Source organism: Scomber scombrus, chromosome 10, assembly GCF_963691925.1.
Source record: "Scomber scombrus chromosome 10, fScoSco1.1, whole genome shotgun sequence".
Classification (NCBI taxonomy): domain Eukaryota; kingdom Metazoa; phylum Chordata; class Actinopteri; order Scombriformes; family Scombridae; genus Scomber; species Scomber scombrus.
Genome location: NC_084979.1, coordinates 18,858,976 through 18,877,853, shown reverse-complemented (window position 1 = coordinate 18,877,853; position 18,878 = coordinate 18,858,976). Strand labels below are relative to the sequence as shown.

Below are 18,878 nucleotides of genomic sequence, written 5' to 3'. Positions count from 1 at the left end.
GTTGTGTAACAAGGTCCATGATAAGTTCCTATTGTCAGGTATCAATAACTTAAGACTGCTATAAGAACAACCTACAACCACAATTTTTACGAATTAACAACTCTGGAATATCATTATTATTATGCTCAACCTTTATGGTCCTTTAAATTTAAAATGTGAGTGTTTGTCTCTGTAATCTCATATATGCTCCCAAATTGGAAAACACACTCTTGGTTCCCTTATGTACTTTGCATTTGGCAGGAGTATTCAATATGTGTGTGTGTGTGTGTGTGTGTGTGTGTGTGTGTGTGTGTGTGTGTGTGTGTGTGTGTGTGTGTGTGTGTGTGTGTGTGTGTGTGTGTGTGTGTGTGTGTGTGTGTAGAGTTGATGCTTTCCTTATCACTGAATTTTGACATTGTCAGTGTCTCCAATTCTTTAAATAAGTAATCTCCATCATCCATCCATTTCTCTGACAGTTTGTTATAGGATTTCTCTCATCCTTCACTGTGCTCAATCGTTCCAGCCTCCCATTCTTTTACAACAGTCTTTGCCTCCCTCACTCTCCTTGACAATGTTGCCCTCTCTTTTTCTGTATGCACTGTATGTGTATATCTATATGGCTAGACTAAGTTTGTATGACAGCGAGACTTAAGTTGTCACAGATGTCCTCTACAGTGATTAGCACCCATTCCACCATTTAGCTACAAGCTGACAGTCACTTTATGACTTTCCCTCACTCTTTATTACACTTTTCCCCCCCTCTCTGACAGATGAGGGTGATCAAGGGTTCCTCCTTCTTATCCTGCCTATTTCCTCTAGTTCACTGTTCCCCTCCTTGGGGCAGCTGTGACTCAGGAGGTAGAGGAGGGCGTCCACTAAGGTTAACAGTTCAGTCCCCAGCTTCAGTCCCCAGCTTTGCCTTTGGGCAAGATACTGAACCCCAAATTGTGTTAGCAATTTGTGCTTGTCAGATGGATGTGCACAGAAACATTGTGGGTCACTTGGAAGAGGAAGCACTGTATGTCTCCTGATGAGTAGGTTGGCACCTTACATGGCAGCCTCTGCATGTATTATGAAGTGCTTTGAATGATCGATAAGACTAGCAAGGCTCCATTTAAAATCAGCCAATTACCAGTCCATTTGTACCTCTCATGCAGTAGTAAGGAAATTGGGCAATCATGTAAGTAATCAGACAGGCAGGCAGATGCAGTATATCCCCAGATACTTCTCAAAGATTCTGTAAGATCAATACTGACATAATGACACCAAAATCCTGTACCTCCCACATGTCAATTTTTCAGGAATTACAAAGGAGCAATCTTGCTTTCAAAATGTACCACCATGCAATTTTAAGACACTGCAAATGATCAGTGAGATAGTACCATGAGCCCAACAGATCAACTATTTGGAGAATCAAACTAAATTGAATGGTAAATGGACTGTACTCAAAGCACTTTTAAACTACATGTCACATTCACCAATTCACACACATTCATACACTGATGGCAGGGGCTGACATGCTCATCAGGGGAAAAACTAACATTCACACACACATTCATACACTTTTGGTGCAGCCATTGGGAGCAATTTAGGGTTCAGTATCTTGCCCAAGGACACACCAACACGTGGGCTGGAGGAGCTGGGAATCGACCCGCCAATCTTCTGATTATTCTGATAGATTGGTATTGGCTGCTGCAGAGCTGATAACTGTTGTAGATCAGTGCTATTACTACAGTACTTGTTAAAGTTCGGAAAAGACTTGTTTATAGTCCAACCTTGATGTGAAGTCTGAATAAAAATGAAAAAAACAGTCAAGGCATATAAAACCTTAAAGTAAATTCAACTTGGTTTCCACCTACACTCCACTTGCTGAGGATGCACATAACTGCATATAAAGTGAAGCCTAAAAGTCTTGTGCAATATAAAGAACTAATTTCTTCTTTTTGTTTCAAAAAAATCTACATTTCTTTTTGTATCTTTGCGACTTTAAACTTTACTTTCAGGAACAGAGAGGAAAAAAAGGGAAACAAATATTATATGATTTTCATTTTAAAATACAAGAGATATCCCTGTGTAGCTGCTTAGAAACTGGAGGCCCGCTGTGAAGGTAAGATGAAAAAGAACCAGAGAGACTCAAGAAACCCAGTCTCATGTGGAATGTGAAAATTGCTTGTCATCAGGCTGGATGAGTTTGCAGCCTACATGAGACATGAGGAGTATTGGAAGTGAAGCATAGTTTTGTGTTATTGAGGCATTGCTACACAGGAATATAGGCTACCAGACTAGAAACAGCAGGCTTCTTTGAATAATCACAAAAACAGTCTTAAAGCAAAGACAGGAGGCAACTGAGCTTGTGCTAATTAGACACTGTGACGACCCTCTCTGGACAGACTCCTTGTCCTGGTGGGCAGAATTGGGTTGTCAGGGAGATTCAGCTCACCTGGACTGACAGACTTCTATATAAGCTGGTAGTAGGCAGTCACTTGTCCTCTCTCCTCTGGTTTCCACCATGTTTGATTTTGGTTGTTTTTAATTTATCTTTTAGTTATGTACAAGAAATGTATTTTTAGTTGCAACTCATATGTGATCGCCCCCACTTTGTGAAGCCTTGAGCAGAGTTGTGACAGACGTGCAAGTGTGAGGGCTGAAGGGTTGAGTATGCCAAAGTGCTTGTCAGATAATCAAACAGAGTCTGAACTCCTTCCCCCAACACCTTTCTGACTTCAGACCAGGCAGGGAACTGCAGTGGACAATTTCTGTAACTTTCTGGAACTAGTAATCTGTCAATTTTCATATGTACAAACGAGTGCTACACTATGAATGCCCAAAATCATAATCATCCATCCTCTCTATATAAAAGCAATTAATTATTTAATTTCAAATAACCACACTCAAAGCCAGTGTGGTTATTTGAAATTAAATAATTTAATTAATTAATTAAAAAGCTATAAACACTTCAGACAGATGATGGTCAGACGATTAATCATACAGACTAGTTTGTTTCAAGGATACCGACACCTTGACATCAATACTGTCAATACTGTAGATAGGTAGTATGAGACAAACAATGTCATTATATACTTTGTCCTTAATTTTGTTCCTTTTAAAAGTATTTTATTATTATTGTCTTGACTTGTTACATGTGAATTTGGATTACTGAGTTTCCAGCTAATGGAGTTCTTTTTAAAAAAGACCATATCTTGTTTAATTCTCATACTATATTGCGGTGCTTGTTGCTGTGTGTTCATACAGAAGTACATTTTAGAAGCTGCTTGATTAAATAGAAAGTCTGCGTGAACTTGAGCAAAAAAGTTGTGCATTTCCTGGAGCTGCTTCATAAATGTAAAGAGATGAGAGGAAGAAGGAGAGGGGGAAGGACATGAAAAAAAGAACTGGAGTCTCTGGTGATTTCTGAGTTCAGTCAGAAGCTGAGCTGAACACGAACACAGAAGCACACAAACAGACACACACAGTGCATCTGTTTCTAGCTAGCTTACAGCTAATTTACAGTTGGCATTTTAGCTGTTTGGGCTGAATAAACACAAACTTTCCAGCTGTCAAATTACTGTCTGGACATACTGTATTTTTTTTGTCATTAACTCTAAGTACCCTCATGATAATCACAGGAGACCATCTCATGAACGTACCATAGCAAATGCAGGGCTGGAGAGAAGAAAGTCTGCAGTATTCATTTTATGACACATTTTATTTTACAGGTACATTTTTGTCCATGATATTATTTTAGGCATATACATTTCTAATTCCTATTCTTATGTACTTATACAATCTCTTGGTACACATATATTTTTTATGAAATCAGCACACTCTGTGACTTTCATTTGGTATACTGTTGTATCCATGTCACTCTTCTTTCTAATGTCTGCACTCCTAATAAATGTGAAACTTGCAGACACATTATAACACACCCATTATAACCTAATCCATTACTACTGGTACTTGTTTACACAGTGGATGCTTGTAAGTGTATCTTTCATCCATTTGTGTAACTTCTGCGTATACTCATCTGCTGGTGTGATCTAAAGCTCCCCTCAGGGCTTAATAAAGGATCTTCATATCGTATCCTTTCTCCCTGCAGTCACCAGACCTCAACCCCACTGAACATCTGTGGGAACCTTTGAAAAGGGAAAAAGCGAAACATATTGTATATTATCACAAGACAAGGCAGTCTCTGGGACACTGTCAAAGAAGGCTGAGATGTCGATTGTTTCATTCTGAAAAGAAAAAGATACTGTTGCCACAAGAACATGATGCATAGAAGTGGTTTATGGGAAAGTAATTAAATAGCATGCATTAATGAAAAAGTGCAGTACTATGTGATGTAATTTGAGTAAAAAAACATGTAAACGAAATTGTTCTTTGTAGATGACTTCACTGTATATACAGGCAATCATTTGCATTTGTGCACTTGTGCAGGATTGTATATGCTTACAAGCTGTGCTACCTGCAGAGGCCACATACAATTTAAAAAAAAGGTCTGTACAGAATAACATTAAAACAATTTCCTCACCTTTGGTTCTCTTTGAAGATAATCTCCTGCGTGTATGTTAATAGGGATTTGTCCTAAAGCAGCTTCACTCTTAACCCCAGGTGATTTAACATGTCTCTTCCCTTTGTTAGCTCCCTTTAATGTGTAAGTAGAGGTGAAGTCATTGAGTAAATAGAAAGGCTATGGATACATTTTTATGTTATCTCCACTCATAAATTCTTTTAAAAAGATTGCCTCAGCAACATGCCTTGGGCACAACGAACACTGTATTGTCAGGTCACACTATGTATGCAAATAACTGCCTGGTTTCCAAGATGAGAATGATTTTGAGGTGAAGGACGGAATTGAATTGGTACACAGAAACAGGCTCTTCTCTCTCTGCTCTTTGATGAGACTGTGTAGGTAGCAAAAAAGCAGAGGAAGTAGAGTAGTAAATGCCCTTCATGGTTCAATATGTCACCACTTAGGCAGAAAATATGTGGCATTTTTGAATGAAATACACATCTCCGTGCAGTGCTGTTATACAGGTTATCATTTTCTCTAGGTGTATGTAGTACTGAGAGATATACAGGTGCATTAACTTACATTAGCACAGGCATGTACTGCAAGAGGCTTTCTGAGACTGTAAGAGTCTGGCTTGGCCTCATGTTCAAAACAGTACTAATGAGGCTGGAGAAAGTGAAGCTTAACTGTGGTTAAAATTGCAACTTGGTTTTAGGGCATTGTAACAGTGGCTGTGGTCTACTCCACAAGTCACTTCCTGTTTTGTCCTATCTCAAGTATCATGATTTATATTCGTAAGGAAGTCATTTTTCATTTGTTCCTGTAAATTACCAGAAGGCAAAAACACAATCTGAAAGATTTATTTTCCCTCAACTTTTTCCCTGTCTATGTGTGTGTTCTTCCATTTTTGTTCTAGATGGGAAATGCCTCCGAAACGTTTCTGCTCGTGTCCAGAATATCAAAAGACAATGACTTCTTCATGGGAACTGTCTATACCATTTTTGGTATGTTTTGTTCTTTCTATGTTTATACCCTTGAAGCATATAAATGTGTATTATATTCCAATAGCCCCAGATATCCTGCAACTCTGTCTTCCAGGTGTGCTGTCAGTGCTGGGGAATGGGATCCTGCTGATCGTGGCCTATAGAAAGAAGTCCTCCTTGAAGCCAGCAGAGTTCTTTGTGGTTAACCTCTCCATCAGTGACCTGGGCATGACCATTTCCCTCTTCCCACTGGCTATCCCTTCAGCCTACGCTCACATGTGAGCGACCATTCAAGTCCTCAATATTATTTCTCATTTCATCTATTATGTTACATTCAGTGTGTCCCTGAGGGACTTGAGTAGGCAAAGACAATAACAAAGGGACAAAGAAGCAAGGCTAAAGCTCTTGAGGATACTGAGGTCTTGCCCTCATTGTTTCTGGGAATTTGGGGGCTTTAACAACATGAGCCAGCCGTAGTAGATTCTTTAAGGCTGATAAGCTTTTGACTCAACAGATTCTAAATTTAACTGTTTTTGGGTAAGAACAAATAATGACATTTTAAAGGGATTCAGCATTGTGGTGGTGATTTAATACCCATAACTTCAGTATTTCTAAAATCCTACAGCAGAGGATAATGTCTCCATCACACGAAAAATGTAGACAAAAATAGCTTTCAAAACAGTCAATAAAATATTTCAACCCATAACACTCTCATGCATCCTCTGCTTAACCCTTCCTGTGTGTAGCTGTCACGTGTGCAATGTTTGGGTCAAAATGTATCATTGTTCACTGCAGGTGTTTATGACCCAGGGTAAGGCCAAAAGGATTTTGCAGAGAACTCTTGGCCTCATATCAGGATGTTGGTCAGTAACCAGTGCTCCCCTGTCTTTTCCTGTCTCCATTCAGGTGGCTGTTTAACAAGACGACCTGTATGGTTTATGCTTTCTGTGGCGTTTTGTTTGGCCTGTGCAGTCTGACCAACCTCACAGTGCTCTCCTGCATCTGCTGGCTCAAGGTTTGCTGCCCAAACTATGGTAAGACAATCTTGTATGTTTTACTTGTGTGTTTTACTATTCCACTTACAACTATCATAAACACATAAAAAACAGACTATTTCAAAGCAGGGCTAAAAGTGTTATTAATATAATTTTTTTGATACTAATAATCAGAAGGCATAATTTACCCTTATTGATCTCCTGGTTGGAAATTTAGATCCCTAACCTGCCTGGAAGCCAAGCACCTTGAATCTAAAAATAAAAAATATTAATGTTGTAAAGCCAGTACCTCAAGGGCTCTTTGCATAGTAAAAGTGCAATAACGGTAATGTTCATGGTCATCTTTACATCTCTTTAAACTGCAGGATATGTAAATAAGAACATGTTTGCATGGCCATTTAATGGATTCACTTCCCTTATTTATGAACTATGTATATATGAAATGCATCAAGGATGTTTAGTAAGAGCAGAATTTCATTATGTGTTCACCCTAAAAGAAAATAAGATTTGCTCAGTTCATTCAAACATTTGCAGAGATACAAATGCAGTCAAATAATTCTAACACCTTTCTTGTTATAATGAGTATTTACTGTTATTATAACATGAAAATGCACTTTTTAAAAATGTGAATAAAACACAATCACTATTAAGGCAAAGTATTTTTATTAAGCACATTTCAAACACATAGGCAATTCAAAGTAATTTACATAAGACAAAGACATGTATTAGAATGGCATTCAAAAACCAAGCATGAAGCCCTTTTTCTCTTTGATTTATAGTACATGTTGACTTATTCATGACATATTCACTCTCAGCCAGGAGAGATAATGGTGTCAAAGTCTACAGTTGACATTCAGATGTCAAGTACACTTGAGGTAGCCATACAATCAAAATTATTTTCAAAGCATTAAATAGCAACTGTTCACACAGGTTAATATAATGTCAAGGTGAAAGAGTTTCATTATAATCCAGTGTAGTTTAAGGCAGGCTTCTCTCAGTTTACAAATCAATCATCAGAGCTCAGTAGAAAAGAAATGCAGAAAGAAATACAATATATGTCAAGGACGACTGGCCCCATTCACACTTGATTTAAAATGTCACGACAAAATCCAGATGCTATTTAATACACTTTCATTGACACTTCAAATCCCTAAAATATATGCAATGCTCAAAGACTGCTTGGATGCATTTACACTTAGCTTTTTGGAGATCAGATAGCTATATCATCTGCCTAAGACACATGAAGTGTCCACTTATTTTTTTACTGGATATGACAAGGTCTTCATCAAATGCACAGTGGCTGCAGGTCCTTAAAAAGTCTTAAAATGTCTTAAATTTGCATTTACAAATAAAATGCCTTAAAAAAAATATTGAATAACCTTAAATTCCTATTGGGAAGGTTTTTAATATTTTTTTATTGAATGCTGTAAGTAAACATAAAATTCACTCCAAATGCAAAATACCTACATTTAATCTTTGGCAAAATCAACTGTTTTTTGTTATTCAACTTCACAGACCCTGTTCCCAAGTGACCACCATAGCATTTGTCTGGATGGCATAGAGGAGCTAACTAGTTAGCTAATGTGCAAACATGCTAGTTTCTGGGGGTTTTCAACCTAATTTTAACCCTTTCTCCAGTGCTTCCAAATAGCCATTAATCTCCAATCATCGAGTAAATCAAGCACAAGTACATCAAAGGGGATATGATGAATATGAATGAAACAGACTGTTATCTTAATACAATTACAGATGTCTCTGGGTTTGAACATTGTTGGAAACATTTGGAATAATGTAAGCACACAACTCAACAAAATAGGTCTGGTTATTTTAAGGTGAAAAAGTTACATATTGGACTTTATCTCAACCAGTTATTGTCTTTTTGCCTTGCTTATAATTTGGAATCGACAATATATGCAAAATGTTCATGGAAATGAATCTGTTGTCATGCACACTCAGTTTGATCATGTTTAATTCATAAGCCAACACAGACGAGAAGTCCAATAAGTGCTACTGTATAGACAAAATCAATGCAGCTACTGAGCTTGCATGTCAACAGTTCCAACTCCATAACAACTGAGCAAACTCCATCTGCTGATAAAGACCTTGTGATATGGCTTAAATCCCTGGATAGGCTAAGTGGACCTTGAGCTGGAATTATTTTGTGAAGCTATATAAGTTCAATAATGAACTTTCATATTTAGAATGCAGCAAGTTACTCAGGCAGTGTCTGAATTCAAAATTCACTATGTATAGTAAGCTGCATACATGCTATAAATCTATATTGAGTCTGTACCCTAAAAATTCAACAATGGATCAAAAAATGTAGTGTCCATCCCATCTCCACTATTTTCTGCTAACAATTCCACAATGCAATGCACTGCATTTTATGGATGCAAAAATGACTGATAACTGATAGTAAGTGAGTCTCCAAAATCTAGATGTGCTGCTCATTATCGAGTAAACTACTGAGTGTCAATTTTTTAGGGAGTAGTGAATGAGCAAACGAGGGAGTGATTTCAGACAAAGCCTCAGTAGTCAGTCAGACTTGTTGCCTTGCAGCAGGATTTGAACCACAGTGTGTGTTGGGTTTCCATGATCTACTCCTATTTGTGTGGGTTGTCGTGCATTTCTCTAACATTCCAAATCAATTTAGAAGATACAATACCCATAGAGGGGAATGACAAGATAATTAAATCTGCTTAAGTTACAAATAAACACACAGCACAGTTATTCTAGGTGAACTGTTAATTAGCTCCATTCGTTAATAAGCATAAATAAAGATGCCTGACAATTAGCACTGTGATATTATCAATGCAACATGAGACAACTACCAGCATTTCAAGAGGCAATAGCAAATGTGCCCAAAATGCCAATGCTATGGTTCAAAAAACTGCAAAATCATATCCAAAAATCATAACAATGACTGTTGTAGCTACCATACATTATAGAGGAAGTTGAAAATGCTTTTTTCCCCTTCATTAAGTGTTTACATTATGTAGAAGACAACTTATCAAGTATGGGCACAGTATGGACATTTGGGACATATTCTTACCAATATCAAGGTGTTGCTGGATTGCTGAACATACAGAAAGGTGAGCTGCAGCCTCTCATCTGAGCTCTGATGTCATAGTGAAAGATCTAGCCATAAGTTCAGGAGTTGAATTTAATATTATATAAACAGAAGTTTCTGGTATGATTTAAAGATAGGTTTGAGCATCACTGTGGTTCTGTCATGAAACATTGTCCCAAACTGAAAGAAGGACAGAATCTCAGGTGAGGTTTGAAAACCTTATAGCAGCAAGTTACAGAGCAGCACATCGCCTAGAGGTTTCTTTACATTTATGTTATTGTAATGTTTATTGTGACAATCGATGATATGTTATGAGTTCATTTTGGTCTGATATTTATAGTTAATTATCAATAAAATAAAATGTAGAAATCAGAGACACGCTCATGATACAAGTCCAGTTTCAAGCACGTCAACAAATGCATTTTCAGCAAAGTAAACATTGTGCAGAGTCAGGCTCTTTATGTGTGAATGAGCACATACTCCTATGAAAGAGAAAAAAATGTGTACACATACACAATTATTTTGGCCATTACCTACCAAGATTCATACCTACCTTGTACTATAGATATGAATGTTTTTAGACTTGGTGATTATCAACTCCATCCAGCCAAGATTTTAGAGTTATCATGCAAATAAATTCTGATGTAAGGCCAGGGCATTAATAGGTCAGCTAATTAGTGACAGTGCTTTCTGTTTTATATTAATGTAATGCTCTCTCTAATACTGAGATTTAACACTCTCTCTCTCTCTCTCTCTTTCTGAAAGTCTTAGTCCCACATATTTCTAATCTGATGGCCTCTGGGAGCCATAGTTGCCAAGTTCATTATCTGACAGCAAAAGGAGCTATAAGGAGCTGACACATCCATCCTGACATCACAAACATCTCTGCACAGAAGTGAAATACAGTATTTCTCTAAAGTGCATCTTAAGATTGCAGCTGTGAAAAAAGTGAGGCGATTTGGTTTGCATAATACATACTGTAACTCATTATATAATGTAACTTTTTCTACATATATTATTTAAACAGGCAGCAGATATTGATTAAACAGGCAGCGGTTTACACACATTCTCATACACTCATTATGGCCACATTGCAACCGTAGTAAAAACTGTGACATTTCATAAGGCAGTTTCACTAAGCATTAAGTCACCCATCTTTCAGTCCTTGTGCAATTCTTGCATTAGTATGACTGCCAACTCTTCAAGCAGTAAATCTCTAATGAGAATAATTCATCTTTTAGTCACTGAGCCCATTGAGGATTTATTTACATGATTGCCCATGTCTAAACCAAATCTCCTGAGCAGCACAGACAGTGGAGGTGGGGTCTGTCTCTTTTTTATTTTTTAAATACACTGTTACCATTCAAATTATTAAAGCTTTGATTTAATGCTTTTATCCCATTAATTAGAGTCCAGGAATGCATTTATATGCTTCACACACACACACACACACACACACACACACACACACACACACACACACACACACACACACACACACACACACACACACACACACACACACACACTCACCCATACAAACAACAGGAGTACACAGAACAGAGCCAATCCAATGCATGTTGTATCAAAACTGTACCGATGGGATGCCTAATACACAAGGTAAAAGATGCCCTAACAGAGTATGATTGCTATTGTAGGAAAAGAGAAGACGAAGGCAGATTTCGTCAGGGAAGAACTAGTAACAGTAGCACGCTGCAGAGCGCATAAGAAATGTGGTGTTGGCAGCCTAGATGAGTTATAAAACACAGCTGGAGATTGTATAGATCTGATCGACAGCGAGTATCACATAGGTCTCACTAATGAACTAATTCAACATCCAACTTCACATGGGCTTTGAAAAATTGGTTTACCAGTTAGCAGCATCCGAATCAAATTAGAAGTCTATCCCAGACTCCAGTTGGTTTAACGATTGCTGCTAATAGGCACAGGCTGTGTTTTTAAAGAGCTCCCCTTGTCTTTTGTCCCAGAGGAGCACAGTCTATATTACAGAGCCTCAAACCCCAGAGACAACAAGCCTCACAAATAAAACAGTTTGAAAAGCAAATGTGCACAAATAATTATGCCTTCATGACACCATAAGGAACCTTGTACAATTGTATGCTGCTTACCAACACTGTTTAGCCATGCTGTCCTGTTGTTTCTAAACTAGCTTATGCACTCTAGCAGACAGCTGCGCTATCAAATATACCGGAAACCAAACCTACTGTAGACGATAATTGCAGACCTGCAGCACCAGCAGTTTCAGACCAACTTGTGACACGAAAGCTAACACCATGAGCAGGAGGTTAGACCTGATACAGTCATTCTGATGTACGCCATCTACAGCCAAGGGAAAATAACAGCCTCTGTAATTTTGACACTATTGCCAGTGAGCTGGAGTTTTGTTATCTGTAGTCTGTCATTTACACAGTCCTCTGAGCAGTCTAGATAGGGGAGGAAGGGTCTGTTATTTGTCCAATGGAAACAAAGCAGGGTGGAAAACAAAGGCCAAAAGAAAGTAAAGTTATTTCTCTCTTGCTTGAGAAATTAACTTGTATGTTCTCTATTGATTGAGATCATCTGTTGTTAATTGGCAGAATAGTTGTTCCAAGTATTTATATATATGTCAACAAAAACTGAAAATGTATAAGCTTCATAACATTTATGGCAGAGCTGTTGTATTGAATGCACAGGTGTTCCTAATAAAGTGCTTTGTTAGTGTATACTATACAGTACATAGACTTAACACTTGATGTATGTTATACCCAGTTCAGTACAAGATTACAAAGAGAAAAAAAGAAAAAACTAATAGTTGTATGTATGATTTTATAAATTATCAATTTATTTATACATACAACTATTAGTTTGTGCTTTACAAGCTCAATTTTGTTTATTAAATGTAAAAACTTGAACACACAAGCAAAGAAAAGAACAAAGAAAACAGGAACAGTAAGAAAAGAAACAAAAAAGAAGCAACCATTTAAACTCCTTGCAGGCAGTGGCTGCCTGCAAAGAGTTTAAATTGCAGCTGCTATTACTTTGTTTGACTTTAGAACAGGACATCAAAATGTCTACTACACCCATGTATAAAGGCCTAAATTGCTGCTGCTACCACTTTCTTTATCTATAAGTGGAGCTTACTGTCAGGTGAATAAGAGGACTGACAATGACCAAATATTTTCCCTCTGCAGAGTGGGTTTGTGGGCAAGTTACAAGCCACTTCAATGGATGTGCTTTGCAAAAAGTGTGACAAAAGAGACATGTAGTGTAGGAATTGTTTATACAGTAACAGCAAAAATGTCAGAAGATTTGGTTTCTGAGGGACAGAGAGCAAAACTATGATAACATTTATGGGCTGATAACATAGGGTTCAGTTTCCATGTGTGGAGTTAATATGGAGAGATAATCCCATTAAATTTAAAATGGTGCATCAGTTGTCAAAGGACAATAATCTGTGATTTATTTGGATTGGAAGTGTCAGTGTGAATTTTGTGGCTCACTAAAATCAGAATAAAAAAATGTTTACTTTTTTTTTTCAAATGGGAAACACTGACTATGAAAGAAATATATCCAACTGGGATTATTATTTAGAGCATGGAGTCAAATTTCTTCTTAGAACTGATGAGATGGAAAACTGTTTCTACAAAGGTTTCGGTTCAAAGTTAATCTCCTTCTTAAAAGTGCAGTGTGTAGAATTTAGTGGCATCTAGAGAAAGAGAATTAGAAGAAATGGAATATAATATTCATAAGTATATTTTAATCATTGTTTAATCATCTGAAAATAAGAATTGTGTGTTTTCATTACTTTAGAATGAGAGAATCTACATAGGGAGCAGGTCTCCTTCCACAGAGCCCACCATATTGTAATGCCATGTTTCTAAATGCATGTTCACATGCACTAACATGCACATTCGGCTGGACTGGCTATCACAACAAAAAACATAGAAGCTCAGATAACAACGCAAACAAAAGGATTGTGTGTGATTTAAAGACGCAGCTAGCGCAGAAAAATTACCTTCAGGTTTGGTAAATCACAATGTGTGTGCTAAATAACATATTTGCATTTTCTCCTCCCTGTATTTTACACACTGGGGTAAAAACGCCCAATATTACATATTCATTATGGTAAATGTACTAAATGGACAGCGCGTATTATCTTGCACAGTTGAAAAACGCAAACCTCAGTGTGCCGCGTTAGTAGCACATTAGTTGCACATTTTTTGCGGGTGATTTGCACATGTTTTTACACACACACAAACCTTTAGTAAATCAGGCCCTATATCTTTACATAGCAAATTGTTTGCTGACATCCAGAGAGGCTGAATTTAATTTATTGCACATTTAAAGAGTCTTTAAAGAGGATTTGTCCATTTGGTTTAGTCTAAATATCACAACCACAAAATGAGAAGAGAGAAACAAGATCTGCAGAGATTTTAAATGTTTAATTCTGATTTCAGACTGACTTCCTTGCTAATCAGTCTTGAATTTTAGATTTAAATTTAATGAGTAGGGAACAGGTATGTCTGTAAAAGTAAAAATGCTGCTCATGTTAATACTAAACACATGCATTTTTTTTTTTAACCATTCTTACAAAACTTCTTCATAGATTATGTCAGGCTGGCCTCATTACTATAGGTAATGTAACTGGATAAATGCCATATGCTTGCTGAAATGTCCCTGAGCAAGGCATTATAGAAAATGCTTGGTGCAACTGACAGACTGAACACATACAATAGTAGCAGAAGAGATGGAGCATTTGGAAGATGGGTAAATGTGATGCAGAGGGGTTCTTTCTCTCTTTCCTTTTATTAGTGTTTCACCATAGCAGCAGCACCTTCCTCATGTGGGTTTTACTATTCTGAATGGACCCCTGCTGACAGACAAAATACCTCCCACTCGTTGTTCTCACAGGAGAGCATGGATTTAGTGCAAGTCAATCAAACTAAAGACTCCAGTCTGATGAGTCAGACACGTCCTCTCCCCCTTGGTTCTCTTAATAAGAGGGGTCTAATGAAAGGAGGGAGATGGGATGTGAATAGCAGAGAATAAGGAGGGGAACTGGGAAATATCTTTACAGTTAAAAAGAACTGACTTACAGATAACTGACAACTGAATCAATGAGGGGTATCTGTGTTGATGTTAGATGGTATTGGCTATGAGAATTTCGGCCTCTCTGGCAACATTGAGGGCGTTTTAACACCAACAGCATTTAGTGCGTTTTAATCGAACTGTAGTTCGTTTGACCCCTTGTTGCGGTTCATTTGCGTCGGTCAGAATGCAACAATCCCACTCAGGTCCGCACCAAATTAACCGGTCCGAGACCACAAAAATAGGTGGTCTCGATCCGCACCAACTGCTGAACTCTGGTGCGGTTGAAACAAATAGGTAAAAACGATCTAGTTGTAATGAATTATGGGTATGGGGGCACTCAATTGTGGATAGATTTATATATTTCATGTCATATAATTTATATTTCATTTATATTTCTTCCTGAAGTGACGTGCAATGTGTCTTCGGTGGCACCAGTACACAGTGTTGGGAAAGTTCACTTTCTAAATGAACTAGTTCAGTTCATAGTTCATAAATCAAACTAAACTAAGTTCACAGTTCCAAAAATGAACTAGTTCATAGTTCTTTTTTTTCTCCAATATGTTGCTGCAAGCTATTATTTTTCAAAATTATTGCCACAGCCCAAATAGAACAGGAAGACTCCTACCATATGAACACATGAGCACTGCAGTTTACACAGCTCCATTATAACCGCAATCTGTGAGTGAGTCAGTGAATAGCCCTTACATCGTGATTAACACGTTAACGCTGACAGCCCTTATATTTATACTATATATTTATATATAATCTGTCTGAAATTTGGCTTGCAGCAGAACTAGACTGTGTCCAGTGATTTTTTTTTTCTGTGCAGGTTGTTAACAAAAGATGAAAATGAAGGAGATAAACACCAAAGTGACCTATGAGGAGTAGTCATTACGTATTTTGGTTTTAGGATGGACATGAGAAATTGTGAACCTATTTTTTTATTGGCATCAGGGGAGAAAACCCTAGATTGCTGCAACCCTTTTATATTGTGTGAAAACATGGTCGAGGCTTTTGTTAGAAATTGAGCTCAGCTCTGCGTGTAAAAAGAGCTCAGGTTAAATCCTTCATGTGCCATTCACATACGTAGCTAGAGAGTTTGATCAGTGAAGTGATGCTTCACATCAGATAAAAGCCATCTGTAATGGCTAACCAGCCCTTTACTTAGCACCACGCAGTTTAGTGTCTGCCACAATACTTAATCACCAACCCCCACCCTCAGTTTGAACTGTAAGGGGGGCTGACAACCAGCTGAAGAGGCTGTGTGGCGCCACAGATAAGGCTCCCTGTGTTCTCCTCCACAGTGAAGAAGCAATCGTCTAAATCAATTACAGCTGACGGTTAGAGTGCTAATTCATTGTTTCCTGTAGATCCCCGTATTCATGCTGTGGCATATGAGTAATGAGAAGTGAGTGATCTACCACTAATCATGCCACTATAAGAAGAAATGCCTCATAAAGCTTACATACATTTAATAGGTTCTGATACCAATAAAATACCAAAATCTATCACAAAAATCAACTTCAGATTTTTTTTAATATCACAATGTCATTGAGTAGGGTATTTACTGTAGTGGAGTCAGTCAGTCATTTATGGATAAATACATTTTTCACTATTAGCGTTTTACTTAATCTGATTTTGAATCTTAGTACAACTTCAGCACTCAATGAACTAGCAAGTCAATCACATTGCAGGACATGGCTGGTTTCCCACACTGATAGGACACTAGAGTGGCAAGTTTCGTGAAACGCAAATCGAAAGGCAAGATTGTGCACAGGCATAAACAAATGTGGCAAACAATTTGGTGACTTTGTTTCCTAACACGGGGGCCTTTGTGCACTGAGCCAAGACTGTGGAGAGTACAGAAAAATCTGTGGCTTCTACAGCTGTGTAGCTTCTCAAGTGGTTTTTCTCACATACCTTGGCCTCTAAGCAAACATGCTGTGCAGCTACTCTCCTTACACACAGAATATTTATTTTTGGGTTCCTGGCTTTATGAAGATTGCTAATTTCAACATGTGCATTCCTGTGGGCCATGTGCACGCTTATCCTAACATGCCTGAGGTCAAAATATGCTCACTAAATCTTTACTATCCTAAATAATATCACATGATATTATTTCCAGGATATATTTAATTTTCCCATTTAAATCCATCTATCCACAAATTCCTTTTAAGTTTGTCTTTTATAGGATAATATTTATTTACTTCCTCCTTCTTCTGTTTTCCTCTCTCTTCACCTCACTCATGGCCTGTTTTCAGCATCAGGTAACCAGACTCAATATGCTTTAATAGTGCTGTGCGATATTACGATACATATCGTAGTGCGAAATAAAAATGTCTATAACCCTCTATCGTTTATATCGTAATTTTAACGTGTGGGGTACTGGGTTAGCTCTGTTGCTATACTAACATTAACGTTAGCGGCTAACACCGCTAACCAATTTTACTGCAGTTGTGGTTTAGGTACGCAGTGTAAAGTAAAACTCAACATCGGAATGACTGTCGGATAATCCAAATGTATCATGTGAGTTCATGTTGTATGAACAATGAATGAAGGGTAATGTAACTGCAGCAACGCTACTACTTTGTGGTAGCATTTTTACGTCACCCGCAAAGACTCGTTTACGCCACTGCTAGGGGAGCATAGATGTAAACAACATGGCAGAGGCGGAGAGCTTGGCAGAGAACACAGTGGAAACAGAACCCAAAGAGGAATTGGTACTGAAAATACTATATCGGGACATATATCATTATCGGGATATAAAATTACCTATATCGGGATATAAAATGTTGTCCATATCGCACAGCACCATGCTTTAGTAGCATATTGTCGCTATGCTCTTGTTTCTATATCCTTCCTCTATGTCCTCATCCATCAGTAATCACTCCCCCAACTCTCCTTCCTCTGTCTCTGCCCTATTACCCTTCTCCTCAGGTAACAAATTTTCATACTGCCATGCCTGTCTGCTGGTTGCTGGGGTCTGGTGCTACGCTGGAGTGTTTGCTGTAGGTCCCCTGTCAGGGTGGGGAGAATATGGGGCCGAGCCTTACGGCACAGCATGCTGCATCAACTGGCATGCACCCAGCCAAAACTCTGCAGCTATGAGTTACATCATCTGCCTCTTCTTCTTCTGCTATATTGTGCCGTGCACTGTCATATTCCTGTCCTACACGTTCATCCTGCTGACCGTCCGGGGCTCTCGCCAGGCTGTGCAGCAGCACATGTCCCCGCAGAACAAGATCACCAATGCACATGCACTTATTATTAAGGTAAATGGGTTAACTCAGTTTACAAGATTACTTATACTGTATATTATTTACTATTTACTATATAAATCTGTGTTTACATGACAAATGTTTTTTTCACGTTGCTTCTTTTTAGCTTTCCGTGGCAGTTTGCATCGGTTTCCTGACAGCATGGAGTCCATATGCTATTGTGTCCATGTGGGCAGCGTTCGGTAACCCAGGAACTGTTCCACCTATGGCTTTTGCTCTGGCAGCTATGTTTGCCAAGTCCTCCACCCTTTACAACCCTATTGTCTATCTGGTCTTCAAGCCCAACTTCCGCAAGTTCCTCTGTCGGGATGTTGCCCAGTGCAGAAGTACAGTCTGTGGGTGTCTGTGCCAGCACAGCTCCACACAGAAGGGACCTTGCAGGCAATCTCACCACAAAGAAGACTGCAACTCTACAAGACTGTCAAATGGGCTACCGGAGAATCATGGTACCTGCAGACACTGCCCATGCCCTGAATCAGCCGCTGGCACCAGAGAAAATGTTACAGACTACAACCCCCAGCAGACTGCCAGGATACTGAAAGGATCACAACATAGTGAAGTGGCTGTCAGTCAGCTCTCCAATGAGATGCAGAGCGACTTCCTCTAAACTTAAACTCAGCCAGACAGTGTGAACGTGAGCAAATTAAGTGGAAAAGACAAGATGGAAGATTGAAAGACATTAATTGCAAGTCAGGGAAAAGGGAAAACGTAATAAAAAAACTATTAGGTTGATGAAGGAAAAAAGTTAGAACTGTGAAGGTCAATGTTAAAAACTAAGAATTTGTTTCATGCCTCAAATATGTGATACTGCCAAAATACCACGAAGTTAAAAGCCAATACAGGATAATAAATGAGTCACACAACCAACATGCAAACACAGATGTGCACATTGATATTTCATCAGATTAAATCAACATGCATCAATAACTAACTGATCACTTTGATTAACCAACATTAAGCAAGTAAGACTCC

General features: G+C 38.3%; 1 protein-coding gene across 1 annotated transcript; it reads left to right on the top strand.

The window, feature by feature from the left end:
• Window positions 1–5,405: 5,405 nt before the first annotated feature.
• On the top strand, window positions 5,406–18,513 carry opn7b (opsin 7, group member b). The gene is made up of 5 exons (XM_062428015.1): window positions 5,406–5,493; window positions 5,588–5,750; window positions 6,379–6,506; window positions 17,566–17,900; window positions 18,013–18,513. The coding sequence occupies exons 1-5, from the start codon at window positions 5,406–5,408 to the stop codon at window positions 18,511–18,513; spliced, it is 1,215 nt and encodes a 404-aa protein (XP_062283999.1).
• Window positions 18,514–18,878: the final 365 nt, after the last annotated feature.

Excerpts from the sequence above, each read along its gene's own strand:
- opn7b (XM_062428015.1), top strand. The coding sequence starts at position 5,406 with ATGGGAAATGCCTCCGAAACGTTTCTGCTCGTGTCCAGAATATCAAAA. Across the intron at positions 5,494-5,587 it reads AACTGTCTATACCATTTTTG|GTGTGCTGTCAGTGCTGGGG; the intron begins GTATGTTTTGTT and ends TCTGTCTTCCAG. Across the intron at positions 5,751-6,378 it reads CCTTCAGCCTACGCTCACAT|GTGGCTGTTTAACAAGACGA; the intron begins GTGAGCGACCAT and ends GTCTCCATTCAG.